At 36.0% G+C, this 16,361-nt stretch overlaps 1 protein-coding gene and 1 pseudogene across 4 annotated transcripts in view; one reads left to right on the top strand and one right to left on the bottom strand.

The window, feature by feature from the left end:
* VPS13A (vacuolar protein sorting 13 homolog A) overlaps positions 1 to 16,361 on the top strand; it is a 258,051-nt gene that overhangs the window by 122,592 nt on the left and 119,098 nt on the right. For 3 of the 4 annotated variants that reach the window (XM_068551843.1, XM_068551845.1, XM_068551846.1), the window contains exons 29-33: positions 18 to 171; positions 861 to 977; positions 1,055 to 1,158; positions 12,621 to 12,788; positions 14,140 to 14,444. In XM_068551843.1, the coding sequence (XP_068407944.1) occupies positions 18 to 171; positions 861 to 977; positions 1,055 to 1,158; positions 12,621 to 12,788; positions 14,140 to 14,444 (848 nt within the window). The remainder of the gene's footprint in view (positions 1 to 17; positions 172 to 860; positions 978 to 1,054; positions 1,159 to 12,620; positions 12,789 to 14,139; positions 14,445 to 16,361) is intronic. The other variant, XM_068551844.1, reaches the window with a different exon arrangement.
* Positions 5,994 to 6,961, bottom strand: LOC137770216 (transcriptional enhancer factor TEF-4 pseudogene; annotated as a pseudogene).

Raw genomic sequence — 16,361 nt, 5'->3', positions numbered from 1 at the left:
TCAGCTTTGTTCTTTAGGTGAATTTTTCCTCTTTGGACATTCATTTACATACTGAAGCACTTCTGAATACAATAAATTATTTTAATAATATCCTTCCATATTCAGAGGAAAAACCAGCCCCAGTGCATATTGCAGAGACTGAAGACAAAGGAGAGTTTATTAAAAAAATACGTATGTTTCTTTAAAATTCAACATCAAATTTTTACTAAGTAGATCAATAAATTTTGGCTCTTGCGTTATTATTATAATATTGGTGTTAGAATTCTATTGCTAGATTAATATTTAGAAAGATTCATTATATACCAGGTTAATTTTAGAAAATAATAGTAAAGTGATTATTGCTGAAGAAAAGTGGCTTTTATTTATCTTATCATTCATTTTAGTTGAAGATTATACAGTAGAAGTATTTAGTGTAATTAAATTTTGTGCATTTAGTATTATTTAAATTAGAAAAATAGAACTAACAAAATTTGAATAATATGAGAGTATGTTTTTTAATCGGAGTGCTTTTTTAAGCAGTCAAAAGTTGCAAGTTTGATAATAACATGTATCACCCTGTAATCATTAAATCGCAAAAGATTTATGATTTTACAACTACAACTTCTTAGTTTCAAATGTTATTCTCATCTAAGAACTATTTTTGTTCTGTCTCTTTGCATTGGTTTGGCTTTGTTTTCATTGGATTTGATTTTCTTTAGCATTCCTAATTTAGTAGGTAATATATTGCTTGCTTTCAATTTGCAAATCACATTTTCCTCTAGCGTTATCATTGTTGTGATATTTCAGTTACTTTATAAGTATAGTAAGGTAACTACTAAAAGTTTTGTCTTATGTTTTACAATATGGCTTTCTTTTTGCAGCTTTAAAATTATCCAAGAATGAAGATATTGTTACCTTACAGATTTTAGCAGAATTATCATGTTTACAGATCTTTATTCAAGATCAGAAACATAACATTTCAGAAATTAAGATTGAAGGTAATAAGATTTGAGGAAAAGTAAATTCAGAACTATTAAATGAAGGGAAAATAATTTAATAATTTTTTTTCCCTTAGGGCTTGATTCTGAGATGATTATGAGGCCGTCAGCAACTGAAATAAATGCAAAGCTAAGAAATATAATTGTTCTGGATTCTGATATAACAGCTGTATACAAAAAGGTATGAATTTGTTTCTATTCATTAACATTATTAAATATAATTGTCCTTTAAGATTGTTCATAGGTATAAATTAAACAGTCATCGGATTTTAGCAGTGTGTCTTAGTAGGTCCATGGGTTTTGAAGTTAGGCATAATTAGGTTCTTATTTTAGCCCTGCTCTTCAGTAGTTGGGTGGCCTAATCTCAGAATCTGTTTATTTGTAAAATGATGATTAAGTATCTCATAAATGAAATTAGTACAAGTGATACTGCTGGAACTTAGTTGTGGAGTGCTTTTGTTGGGGGGCGGGGTAGGGGAGTAGCAAATGCCTTATTTACTTTTTATCTTTTCACTATTTTGAAGTATTGTGAACCTTGTAATGCATTTCAGATTTCAGAGCAGAGGATATGAAGTCAGATTGAATAAACGAGATTTTTTTTTAAAGTTTATTTTCATGGATACTTACTAACATAGCATTATAATGTTAAGAGAGTCCTTTGAACTAGGTGGCTAGTGGTTGAAGGATACGTCCTTTTGTTGTTACTGTGTGCAAGAGAGTAAGTAAGGTTCTTGGACTAGATACTGTTGTGGAGTTGGACAGGTAATTTTTAAACAGTGGAGCATCTGGGTAAGGTGGTATATTTATAGGAGTGAAGAGAATATCAAATAGTAGGATTAGAAAAGGCTGAGGTACTTGTTGAGTCAGGAAGTCAAAGTTCGGAATGTGACAGGAAGAAAGGAAATAGGTGTATAGGCTTAATTAGCAAATAATACTGATGAGATACAGTGATGACCTGATTTTTATGTTAAATAAAAATTCGTATGCCTTATATTTTCTTACTGTGGTTCGTTAGCATGAGGTAACAAGAGTCCCCAAAACATCAAAGGTACGTGGCTCATAGGAATAAAGAACAAGAAATTTTACAGAAGCCATGGTTTGATTTGCTTCCATTGCTTTTATTTGAAAAATTATAGTCTTAGAGCGTTTAGGAAGTAGATTGTTCATTTTATTTGTCCTATTTAGAAAGTAAAGCTAACATAAATAAATGAATCTACTAAAAGTCATACAAGTAGTTAGTAATGGAACTGATATTATAACCTAAGACATTTACTTTTTTTCTCTGTAATTTTATTTTTAATGCATCTTTAAGGTTAAAAATCTAACTTTAAAAAAGCTACAAAATGAAGTTTCTCACTTGTGTCTTCTTGTCCCACCCCGTTTTCCTTTCCATATTTCTTGACTTTGATTCCAATGTATATGATTTTTAAACAAACTACCTTCATAACTCTCCATATGTCAAGGAACCAAAGAGACATAATCTTTTTGCCCTGGATCAGAGCTTTGTAATTTCTGTTCCATGACACACTATTGTGCCCTGAGTGGGTTTTAAGTATGATATATTGAGCCCTTCAGCTTTCTGGGCAGCTGGATAAAGGACTAGAGTTCTCAGATTATTTGACTCTGTCCTGGAGCAGCATTCATTTATACTAGTATCATTGTACAGATACTATTATTTATGTGTGCCATAACCTGAAAAATATTCTAGCTGACCTGACATTCTCATGAAATAAAATATCACTGTAAATTATGAGTGTTTAAAAATTTATCCAGTTATTAAGCTTGTTAATTCTTGGTGGTAGGTACACCAGTATTTCTAACTGTTTTATACTTTTCTGTCTTTAGTATCTGGCTAATATTGGCTTCATAAAATGAATTTGGAGGTGTTTTCTCATCTATTTTCTGAAAGATTTATGTAGAATTGGTATATATTATGTGTTCCTTAAGTGTTTGATGGAACTCAGCAGTGAAGCTGTGTGGCTTTGAGGTTTTCTGTGGGGAAAAATTTTTAATTACTGTTCCATTTCTTTACTTGATGTAAGTCTAATCAGATTTTCTTGTTCTTCTTGAGTGAGATTTGGTAATGTGGGTCTTTTTTGGAATTTTTGCACATATGGTTTTGTTTCTATTGTTCTTACATATTTTTATTAAAAATTGAGATGATAACAAGCTATTATATAAATTGTATATCCTTGCTTTTTTTTCCTCCTTACTCTTCATTGTAGTTTTTAACCTTATATGTTTGCACCCTTAAACAATATATTGCCCAGTTTTGTGGTATTTGGAAATACATGTTTTATTTTGAAATATAGCATATACACAAAAGCAAGTAATATAATGTCAAGAACAACAGTAAAACAAATACCTTTATACCCAACACTCAAACCAAGTAATAGAACATACCCCAGAAGTCACCAGTATGCCCTAATTTGACTTTATTGTACTGTCTCCTTGGAGAGTTAACTATGTACATTTTTTTGTATTTTTAATAAATGTTACCAACTATGTATGAATCCTTACATAACACGTTGTTTCATCTTTCAGTCCCCTTTTTAAAGGATATCATATTTTATATGTATTTCTTTAGCCTTGCATCTTATCATTCATTATATTTTTGAGGTGTATCCATGTTGATGTTTGTAGGTATAGTTCATTCATTTTATTACCACTGGTTATTTATTCATTGTTCTGTTGATGGATATTTGGTTTCTACTTTTTTGTTTTTATGAATATTGCTTCTATAACTAGTCTTGTATCAATACATGTCTCCTGATATGTTCTTGGATGTATGTCATGCAAGCATTTTTCAGAGAATCTATTTCTAGTGACACATGTACTCCCAGGAGCAGTGGAAGAGAGATCTGGTATTTCATTTCAGTGCCAGTGCTTGGAATTGTCAGATATTACATTTTTTGAAGATCTGGAGTGTATAATATGGTGTTTTCAGTTTGTATTTTTCTTACCACTAATGAAATTGCACATCTTTTCATATACTTATAGACTGTTTATGCTTGCTCTTCTATGAGATGCCTATTAGTTTAACTCAGGTGCCAGTAAACTTTTTCTGTGAATAGCCAGATTGTAAGTGTTTTAGGCTTTGTGGGCCATGAAGTTTTTGTTGCAACTATTCAACCCTGCTCTTGTAGTGTGAAAGCAGTCATCTGTGTAAATGAGTGATTTGGCTGTGTTCCAGTAAAATTTTATTTTATGGATAATAAAATGTAAATTTCATATAATTTGCATATGTCACAAAATATTATTTAGATATTTTTTTAACTACTTAAAAGTATGTAAACCATTTTTACCTAATCCTGCTGTTTGTGGTTTGCTGACACCTGGTTTAATTTATCAATTTTAGAGGAAGGAACGTTTATTTTTTTCTTTATTGATTTGTAGGAAATCATTTAATATTTTATACATTATTCCTTGCTTAGTTTGTGTTTCAAATAGTTACTCCCAGTTTGGTTATGATGTCTTTTGATGAACAAAAGTTATTAATTTTAATGAAGTTGAATTTATCATTCTTTTCTTTTTTGGTTTGAGAATTTTGTCTTCTAAATCATTCCATCCCCTGAATTCATAAAGGTATTCCCCTATGTGACCTTCTAAAAGTTATATAATTTTGCCTTTCACTGTTAGGTCTTTCATCCTACTTGGAATTGATTTTTTTATATGATTGAGGCTGGGGTCCAATTTCATTTATTTTCATACTGGGTTGTTTTTTCCTAATATCATTTATTTAAATAGCTATCCTTTTCTTACTTGTGTACAGTACTATATCTATTAAATATTAAGTGTAGATATATGGATAGATTTATTTCTGGGCTCTCTTTTGTGTTCCATTTGTTTACTTATCCTTGAATCAGTACCAAACATACATATAGTCCTTACTTGGTGCTGGATAGTGTTCTAAATGCTTTATAAATATTAAGTTATTTAATCTTCACAAATGCCATTTAGATCAGAATTTCATTTTCCAATATTATGGATAAAGAAACTGAAGCACATAAAGGTTTAACTTCTTGAGGTCACATATCTAGTAGAGCTTCATCTAACATCCTGGATGTAAAAATCAGGCATTCAGGCTCTGTAGTTTATGCTCTTAACAACTATTTTATACTGCCTTTCAATTCCAAACTGAATTATTGAGCTTAATTCTTAAGCTTTATAGTTCGTCTTCCATCTTGTTCGTTTTCTTCAATAATGTCTTGGCTGTTCCTGGACTTTTGTGTTTACATATATAAATATAAATTTTAGAATCTTTCACGGTCTACCAAAAAAAAATCCCATTGGTATTTTGCCTTTAAAAAGCAAGCAATTCTTTCTTTCTTTCTTCTTTTTTTTTTTGGGAAAATAGCTTTATCCTCTGTCAAAACACACTTTGGAGGGAGGGGAGGAGAAGGAGGCAACACAGCCTAGCGCCACAGCTTATTTAGAAGAGGACATGAGATTTAAAAGCCTCACCCCACTGCTTGCCCAGCTGAGAAAATGTCATGACCCTAACACCCACTTATAAATATCTCTTGTCACGTTAAAAGAAAAAAAAAATTTCCAGGGCCCAGCTGGCTTTACTCCTGCACAGAAAGGGTTGACCTTCAAAATTTGGTATCAGGGTCCCAGGATGGGGCTGGTAAGGAGAGGCAGGTTGGGAAGAAGAGCGCCCTGAAAAACAGAGAGCGACAAGCCAGTGTGTAACTGGGGCCCTCCAAAACATCCAAAACAGAGAAGGGGAAGGGTGCCTGTCAGAGACAGAAACCAGTGCTGTCCCAGGGGTTGTCTCACTCCTGTCCGCAGTGTCAAATGTCCTGGAGTGATCTGTCCTTTTCAGACACCCCTATGAGGTCCCAATATCAGGATCCATCCTTTCTTCTCAGTCCCAGCCCATTCAACTCACCACCCAGCTTTTAAGGTCCTAACAGGAAGCAGCCCCCTCCCCAAGTAAGAAGCGTGAGGAAGGCTGGAGGTCCTTCCTGGGAGGAGGGTATTCTGGGGGTGGGCCACTTCTGGGGTCCCCCTTCAGTCCCTGACCAGGTGGTAAATGTGGTGCTGGACCCCCCGCTCACTGGTGGAGACCTCAAAGACGTAGGTGGTGCAGAGCAGCAGTTCCTGGGTGTCTCTGTCACCACTGGAGGATGGTGAAGTTCTCCAGGACACTGTTCATCATATAGCGCTCGGGTAGCTGCCAAAGCTTGTGCAGGAAATTCACCAGGTACTCTCACATGGGTGAGCGCAGCAGGCAGTACATGAACCTCCCGTCCTGCAGCTGGGCATGCTCCGTCTCCACCTTCTCCACCACCTGCTTGCCAAAGAAGCAGACCTTCTTCTTTGGAACAGGTGGAACAGGAGGAACAGGTGAGGGTCATGTGCTCCAGGGTCTCGTACTGGCTGCTCACTCGATAGAAGCCACCACTGCTGCCGCCGGCCCCCACCTCCTCGCCACTCGGCACCCAGTTCAGGTCCTCCCAGAACTTGACCAGGAAGAAGGCGTGGGGGGCCCACAGTCATACAGCTCCCGCAGACCGCCCTTTTTCTCAGGGAATTTGTCATAGATCTGCCGGACATCCACACTCACGAAGGGGGGCGCTCTGGGCCTGGGGCAGTGCTGGTTGAGGTGTACAAACGGGTGCCTCTGGTAAGAGTCAGCTGCATCCAGAGGTTCCACAAAGGCCGAGAACTCCACCAGCTGCAACCGAGCAGTGTCCAGAGCCCGAGCCTGCCAGGCTGGGGCTGATGGGGGCAGGTGTGGGCAAAGCAGGAGGTGAGAGGGCTTGGGGGGGCTCGTACCCTGGGAGGTCAGTAGATGGAGGAGTCAGTGACAAGGAGAACAGTGTCTGCGAGAATGGCTTCACATCTGGAACATTACAGGGGGGCCCAGAACCCCCCAACCAAAACTGGAAAAGGTCTGGGGCCTGAGGACCGGCGGGACCAAGTTTGGCCTGCAGGGAAGGTGCTGAGATGAGCTGGGCTGAGGACATGGTGGCCATTGTCTGGAAAGCTTTGTCCTTGAAAACCTGGTCCTTGAGCTTGGACTGGATTTCCGTTGATTACCTTCAGGCCAAAACCTGGGTATGACTAGAGATCTGTTTGCGAGTTTGAGTCTTCCTCGTTCTCAGCTTGATGTAGCGAGCAGTCAGTTCATTCCGACCATATATCTTGCATTCATCAGGCAGGATGATTTTCCACCAGCCACAGGGTGGGTAGATGGCCAGGGCCTCCTGGAAGCTCTGTTCGATGTCTGAACTCCAAACACCCTCTGTGTCTGGGCCCCTGTCTCCCGCCGCCCCCTCACTGCCGCCAGTGCCCTCCTCGCTTCCTTCCTCACTTCCTGTCCAGCCGCTGCCATCGTCCAGAGGGGCCCCACCCTGGGGTTCCCCCGTCTGGGCCTCCCGGCCTGGGGCTGGGCACAATTATTTCCTTTTTTTTTTTTTTTAACATCTTTATTGGAGTATAATTGCTTTACAATGGTGTGTTAGTTTCTGCTTTATAACAAAGTGAATCAGCTATACATATACATATATCCCCATATCCCCTCCCTCTTGCATCTCCCTCCCACCCTCTCTATCCCCCCCACTAGGTGGTCACAAAGCACTGAGCTGATCTCCCTGTGCTATGTGGCTGCTTCCCAATAGCTATCTGTTTGACATTTGGTAGTGTATATATGTCCATGCCACTCTCTCACTTTGTCCCAGCTTACCCTTACCCCTCCCCATGTCCTCAAGTCTGTTCTCTACATCTGAGTCTTTATTCCTGTCCTGCCCCTAGGTTCTTCAGAACCATGTTTTTTTTTAGATTCCATATGTATGTGTTAGCATATGGTATTTGTTTTTCTCATTCTGACTTACTTTACTCTGTATGACAGACTCTAGGTCCATCCACCTCACTACAAATAACTCAATTTTGTTTCTTTTTATGGCTGAGTAATATTCCATTGTATATATGTGCCACATCTTCTTTATCCATTCATCTGTTGATGGACACTTAGGTTGCTTCCAAGTCCTGGCTATTGTAAATAGAGCTGCAGTGAACATTGTGGTACATGACTCTTTTTGAATTATGGTTTTCTCAGGGTATATGTCCAGTAGTGGGATTGCTGGGTTGTATGGTAGTTCTATTTTTAGTTTTTTAAGGAACCTGCATACTGTTCTCCACAGTGGCTGTATCAATTTACATTCCCACCAACAGTGCAAGAGGGTTCCCTTTTCTCCACACCCTCTCCAGCATTTATTGTTTGTAGATTTTTTGATGATGGCCATTCTGACCCGTGGCACAGTTATTTCTTAATGTTATCAACCATCCAGTGAGTTCTCATATTTCCCTGACTGTCTCATAATTTTTTTCCTTTAGTTTGTTTAGATCAGGATCCAAAGGAGGTCCATACAGTACGTTTTGATTAATATGCCTCTTAAGTCTGTTTTAATCTATAAGTTTCTATCTCTTTCTCTTCCTTGCCATTTGTTGCTATCCTATTTGTTTTGTAGAATTTTCCATCAGCTTTTGCTGATTGCGTTCTCATGGCATTTAACATGTTCCTCTATTCCCTGTATTTCCTGTAAATTGATAGTTAAATCTCATTCAGTGAGATTCAGGGGTTTTTTTGTTTTTTTTTGTTTTTTTACAGGGGTTGGAGAGGGCAAGAATACTTCATAGTTGGTGTTGTGTATTTTCAAAGGATGCACAGTGTCTAGCTGTCTTTGTTTTTGTAATGTTAAAAACCATTATTTCATTAAGGATTGCAAAATGATAATATTCTGATTCAAACATTTCTTCTTTATTAAATGGGAGTTTTCACCAGTCTTTATGCTGACATCTTCAAAATTTTGGCTACTTAAATGTTTATTCCCTGGTAGATTCCGTAGGCAGGGCTCATAGTCATAAGAATAGTACTCCATGAGTGTCTATATGTTGTATTACATTTATATTTACAGAGTACTTTGGCTGGATTTTGATTCTTTAGCTTGCATTTTTTTTTCTAGATGATCTTAAACATGTTATTCTGTGTCTTCTGGCCTAGTGTTCACAATCAAATTGCTGCTGCTGATTCTAATGACAATTTCACTTTCTTTCTCCTAGAAGGACTTGGTAATTTTGCCTAGATACTCAGAGCTGATTGGAAGCTTTGTGTGGGCAGGACTTGGGACAGGTGGACATCACGGTAGATGGTCAGTCAGTAATGTAGTGATTTGATGGCCTCAAAACTTGAGTATCTAAAGTTTTTTTTTTTTCCCCCCTCAGGCCAGTCATTTTCCTTTTAGAAAAGTACTATAAGTATAGACCTGACAGTCTAGATTCAGGGAGCCAGTTGGTTGAAGAATGTGGGGACCTTAACATTTCAATTTACAGATTTTTACTTAAAATACCCATTTTTCAGTATGGTGTTTTATTTACCCCTTATCTACACCTGTTGTCTCCTAAGCCACAACCTCTGTGCACTAAACACTGTCTTATGAAAATTTCTTCTCTTCTGTTGGGCTCAAGGGGGATAGTCACAGGTCACTCATGTGACTTATGGAAGATATTCTGTTTTTTATTGATTAATAGTATTGGGGATATTACAGTCTACCTTCCATTAATATTTTACTGCTTTATGTAGTATTGCGTATCTTAACAGTGCTATACTGTCAATTCCTACTTCTTGCCTTTCACAGTATTATTGTAATATATTTTACTTTTGTGTATGCTGAAAGTCCACAATATATACCTACCAATTGGGGTTTAGTCAATTTTCTTTAGAGCAATTAATTTTTTACAAGAGATGTATTTGCCTTCATTCTAACTATTTCCGGAACTCATTTCTTCATGTACCTTCAAAATTCTGTTATTTTTATTTCTACTTGAAGAACTTAATCATTTCTTATAATGCAAATCTGCAGGTTATGAATTATTTCATCTTTTGGCAGGGAGGAGGCATCAGAACTGGAAAAAAAAAAGACTTTTATTTCACCTTCATTTTCTGAGTGATATTTTTGCTAGGTGTACATAATTTCTCATCTTTATCTGACTGCCTTGAGAATTTGTGTATGGCATGTCTAGGTATATGTAAGTATATTTTCATATTTGTCCTGTTCAGAGTTTTCTGAGCTTTCTGGATCTGTCTCAGTATTTTTTATATCTTTTCAAATAGTTCTGCTTCCACCTCTCTCGCTTCCTCACCTCCTCTTCCTCCTCTGCCTCCTCTCTATTCTTCTTCCTCTTGGGTTCCAAAATTTCTTATTAGATTCCTGTTAGATATTGTCCCATAACCTTTGGATCCTCTGTTCAACTCTTCCCATTCTTTTCTCATTATGTTTCGTTTGTGTAATTTCTTTTGACCTATTTTTGAGTTCACTGATTTTGTCCTTGGCTCCACTGAATATACTAATAAACCCACTGAAAGTATTCTTCATCTATTACCATGTTTTTTTAATCTTTAATATTTCCCTTTGAGTCTTTTTTCTGTTTTCCATTTCTCTGCTCATATTCTTCAGTCTGTTCATTCATATTTTCCATGTTTTCCACTAGAAGCACCTACCTTAGTAATCATAATAATTCAAAATCCACTGGCTGAAAGTTCCAACATCTATGTTATAAGCAAGTATGGTTCTGTTGATTGCTTTGTCATTTGTTGTTTATTTTTTTCTTGCTTTTTGGGTTGTTTTGTAACTAATGATTGACTGTCAGACATCATATATAGGATAATAGAGACAGAAGTGAATAGTATTTATGTCTGAAAGTGAGTGTGCCTCCTTTTTCTGCTAGCCTATTAGCATGGGGGATTGAATCCAGTTTATGGAGAGCTGAACTGCGTTTGAGTTTTCTTGTTTAATGTGATTCCCTTCAATATGCCACTGCTTCACATTCCTTCAGCTATATCTGGTGCTTAGGGTGGGGGATTTGTTGTTGGACTGCTGCTTCATACTATGCTGTTTACTTTTCCTCTACTCTTGTACTTCAGAAAGTTCTCTTTCCATACTCTTGGCTCTTTCCTTGATGTTTAGAGTCTACTGCTGCTTTTTCTTAGAGCTTGCCATCTTGATGGTATTTGGGGGTGGCGGTAGAGCGGGAAGATGTTTTAGGTAGGCTTGTCAGTTGTCCTAGTTCAGGTTCAGTCTAGCCAGGTCTGTTTCTCCAGGTCTCAGAATTGGAGCATTCTTGGTGATCCTGTCCATCCCTCCCATGGCATTTGACTCAGATCTTTGGTAGCTCCTGTATGGGAGAGTATGCTTTTCTGCTCCAGTAGAAGGTGCTCAATAATGGTCTGGTCCCAGGACGGTTTCTTCCCCCAAGTGTAGAGGGAGTTTTATCTTTGCCTCTGGGGTATAGTATCTTCACCTGTGCTCTGAGGGCAACAAGGTTACTGCCTTTCTGCTAGTTTCTTAAGGCTTCTGTTCTAAGAGAATAATTCTGATGGAACTTTGGGCCTTTTCTAGAGTGGAGGTTTCTCCTGTCTTTGAGGGTTGTACCAAGGAAAGCTTCCTCTGGTATTCCACTCTGGCCCCAGTCTCTCAGGAGCTCCCAGCAGAAAGCACACAATGAAGTGCTTGCAACTAAGTGTGAGCTCCTCTTGTGTCTGTGACTCCCAGGGATTTTGTATATCACATTATAAGTTCATAGTCAACCTTTACCATTTTATCTGATTTCTTCTTACCTAGCTTCTATGGTATCTGACAGCTCTTTTCTCCTGCCCCTTACCACAGGTGAGCTGGTGCTTAAGGTTCTCTCTTGAAGATACCTTTTTTCTTTAGATTTTAGGCTGCTTAGTTGGCTTGTGACCTCAGATTTCTAATGGTTTTAAGAAAAGTTATGATTTTGTAGTTTATCTATTTTTGTTTTTCTTGTTCTTAAGGTTTGGAGTGACCATCTCTCCAGCATTCTACATCCTAGGCAGAAGCAGAATTCCTATAGACTTCTGTTTAGTCTCATCTTACGCCTCAACCTTCAGACAACTATCCTTGATTCCTGAGGTTTTTTTGTTCCATGGTTGGAATTCATTTACTTCTTGATGGTTCTTCAGCCCTCTGCCTTACTTCTAGCATTTAGAGGGTCAAGAAAGCTATAAACTAAGTTAGTGAGTGCTCTGTTTATCTTTCAGAATATTTTTGACATTTCACATCTGCTATTATCTCCACCATTTTTAACTGGTATTGCAGAGCTTGAGACATTATACTGCTGTAGGTAATTCTTGTTTGGCAATTGAGATGACTCTTGACAAACTAATAAGGAACAGAAGTATAGTGATAGGAGGAAACTCCTTGGAAGGATCTGGATAATTATTCACATATCTCAAATCAAGAAAATAGATTATATTAAGTTTTGACAGTGACTGAAAAATACATTTATATGGCAGTTCTCAGTACCCATGTGTACACACTAAATGAAAATGTGTATTCTGATTTTTTTTTTCTGTTTTTTTCCATTAAAAGAATCTTGTGTCAGACCTACTAAATTGATTCCATGGCCCATAAAGGGAGTTGCCACTACTGATTTGAAAAAACTTGCAGTGTAGATTCTAATAAAGAAGTTAGAATTGTTGTCTTATTTGTACTTGGCTTGACTACTTACAAGATTTTCCAGATATGTATGTATATTTTGCATTTGCTTTATTTTTGTACTGAAGACATATCATTTCGAAAGTGGATTTTGACAATTAAATTTTCTCTCATTAAGGCTGTTTATATTACTGGAAAAGAAGTTTTCAGCTTCAAAATGATTTCTTACATGGGTGCAACTGCTGGTTCTGCGTACACAGATATGAATGTGTTTGACAGTCAAGTTAATTTAACTGTTGGTTGCATTGAAGTAGTTCTTGTCACAAAATTTCTGTATTCTGTATTGGTAAGTATATTAATCAGTTTTTTATTTATTCTTTCCTACTAGTTGGAAAGTGTTTGCTGTGCATGAAGCATAGATGAAGCATTCCTTACTTGATTTTTTTTTGTCCTGATTTTTCAAGATATTCTGGGTACCATACATCATGACTGAAATGTATAGTATACTGTTTATATAACATCATTTTCACATGGGAATGTTCTAGCTAATTGAAATATGTATTTTAATAAACATTAAATATATGTATATTATATATCATATATATGTTATGTATATTAATTGAATTCTTTATTTTATACATGATTGGTTTGAGTGTTTTACCTGACTTCCAGCTCTAACTAAAAGTGCTAAATATATAATTGAAGTTTGGTTTGGTCATTAAGAAAATTATGTTTTCTATTGCATTCTAGTTCTGTGAATATTTGGGGCTTAGAGGGATTTAGATTTAATCCCTATATGACACTTCCCTGAGGTGTTTAAGTTCTGTTTCTGCCTTTCATAGTTTTTTTTTCCCCCCTGTGTTTTTCCCTTGCTGTCAGCTGATGTTTTTTCCTGTGTCATACCTGTCTCTATGACTTCACTATTCATTCTTTTAACTAAATTGTGGTATATAAACTAGATAATCAGTTGATTCTAAATAAATAATGTTGCTGTTTTTCTGATCTTTTTAACTGAGGTTATCATGCAGTTTTTCCTATAGCCATAAAAACTTTTTTGTACATAAAAAGTAAAAATGAAAAAGTATTTCTTATTTAATTTTTTCTAATTTCTTTTTATAACTCAGAAGCATTATATCACTGAGCCCTGTTGTGATAGCTTTATACTCAAAAATTATTGAAAATAATTAAAACATGAAATTAATTAAACATGAAAATTAAGTATAATTCTAGGTGTATTTTATATCATTTAGTATTTTTCCCACATTTCAGGAATTAGAAAACTTTAGAGTTCTTGACGGACATATTTTTATTACTGTTTTATCTTACAAACGTAAATAAGCTCTCTGTCCATTGTGGTTGTGTAGGGAAATACAGTGTGATTGTTTAGCCATTAAGGAAAGTGAGATAAAAAGGGAAATAGATGGCAGTGAAACATTGGAGCATCCACATGTTGCTTTGGTCCAGGGACTAGATTTTTACTGTTTTACTGTGTTTCTGTATCTGTATCTTTGTGTTTCTCAACCTTTATTGCAGAAAATTACGGTTTAATATAGACAAGTCAGACTTTGAATAAATAATGCTTAGTTGTTCCAAGGGAAAATTTTTCTTATGGAGGTAAAATCAGAAATACCAATATACATTTAATAGTTTTATTCATTAATGGTAGCCTTAAGAATATAATTCTGTTTTCTTTATAGGCTTTTATAGATAATTTTCAAGCAGGTAAACAAGCCTTGGCTGAGGCAACTGTTCAGGCAGCAGAAATGGCTGCTACTGGTGTAAAAGAACTGGCACAAAGGAGTTCTAGAATGGCATTGGATGTTGACATCAAAGCCCCAGTTGTGGTTATCCCACAGTCTCCAGTTTCTGAAAATATTTTTGTTGCTGATTTTGGACTAATTACAATGAAAAATACATTCCATGTGATAACAGAGAGTCAGATCAACCCCCCACCCATTATTGATTTGATAACGATAAAGCTGAGTGAAATGCGACTATACAGGTAAGCTTTTCACTAATATATTTATGTAGAATGCAATCTTTTTCTAACTTTTTACATTAAAGGCTTTGGTATCTTGAGTTTTCTGTTTAGAGTGGCACTTAATTTTGTTATAACTGTACTCAATTTTGTGATTTTCTTTTCCCCAAGTATTTTTTGGTGAGATCAGTTATAGTCTTCTAGTTTTTAAAAACCTAGGAAGTATTGGAAAATTCCTCATTAGGTAATTAGGAATGCTGTAAAATTTGTTATCTGAGGAAGAATATTTGTACTTATTTGCAGTTCTTTATAAATTATAAGGTTATGGAAGACATGGGAGAATTTCTAATATATTTATTCACTCAGCAAATACAGCAGTACCCAAAATACTCTATCAGCTTTGTGCTGTGGATCTGATACACTAATTAAAGACACACACACACACACACACTAACACACACACAGTAGAGTACAATCTTATATATTCACTCTGCATAGGATTAGGAATTAGGGGAATAAGTGAATATCCAGATAGTTCCAGAACTTTTACTGTGCTACTTCTAATCACCTATTCTAGATTTAATGCCCTTTTCCTTTTACAACTTGGATTCATCACTACTTAAACTTGCTCTTTTCTTTCTTTCTGTAATTTTTTTCTTTGATCTCATTCTATTTATTTTTTTCCTTTTTATTTTTGCTGCTGCTCTTTGGCCTCTGGCAGGTCTGTCTCCCTCCTGCCATTCTTTCCATCAACTGAATATTTTTAGAACAGCTTTATTGAGATATAATTAGCATATAATAAATTGCATACTTTTAAAGTATACAGTTTGATAAGTTTGATATGTATACACTTAGGATAGTTTGAGTACAACTGTGTTAATTCTTCCTTAAATATTTGGTAGAATTCACCAGTGAAGACACTGGGGCTGGTATTTGCTTGTGGGAGATTTTTAACTACAATTTCCATTTCTTTAGTAAACTTGGGACTATTCAAATTAATTATTTTTGAGTGATTGTTAATTTTTTTCAAGAAATGTGTCTATTTCACCTACATTGTAGAGTTTTATGACATAAAGTTCGTAATATTCTCTTCTTATTCATTAATATCTATATTGATGTTACCTCCCCCATTCTTGATATTTATAATTTATACCTTAATCAGTCTGGCTAGAGGTTTATCAGTTTTATTGATCTTTTTTTTTTCCTATGGGACAACTGGGTATCCATTATTTTTTTCCCTTCCAGTTTTATTGAGATATAATTGGCATACAGCACTGTATAAATTTAAGCTGTAAACATAATGATTTGACTTACTTACATCATGAAATGATTACCACATAAGTTTAGTAAACATCCATCATCTTCTATAAATACAAAATTAAAAGAATAGAAAAAAATTTTTTTTATGAGGAGAACTCTTAGGATTTACTCAGTTAACAATTTCCATATGTAACATACAAGAGTATTAATTATATTTATCATGTTGTACATTATATCCCTAGTACTTATGTATCTTATAACTGGTAGTTTATACCTTTTGACTACCTTCATCCAGTTCGCCCTCCTCCTACCCCTTGCCTCTGGTAACCACAAATCTTATTGCTTTTTCTATGAGTTAGTTTGTTTGTTTTAAAGCATAATTGACCTACAGAACTATGTTAGTTCCTGTAACATAACATAGTGATTCAATATTTCTGTACATTTCAAAATGATCACCATGGTAAGTCTCTACCATACAAAGATATTGCATAGTTACTGTATTCTCCACACTGTACATTTCATAGCCACGACTCATTTATCTTGTAACTGAAAGTTTGTACCTCTTAATCTCTTTCACTTATTTCTCTCCTCCCCCCACCCCTCTCCCCTATGGCGAGTACCTGTTTGTTCTCTGTATCTATGACTGGTTTCTCTTTTGTCACATTTCTTCATTTGTTTTGT

This window comes from Eschrichtius robustus, chromosome 10 (assembly GCF_028021215.1).
Source record: "Eschrichtius robustus isolate mEscRob2 chromosome 10, mEscRob2.pri, whole genome shotgun sequence".
Lineage (NCBI taxonomy): Eukaryota > Metazoa > Chordata > Mammalia > Artiodactyla > Eschrichtiidae > Eschrichtius > Eschrichtius robustus.
This window is presented reverse-complemented; position numbering and strand designations above follow the sequence as displayed.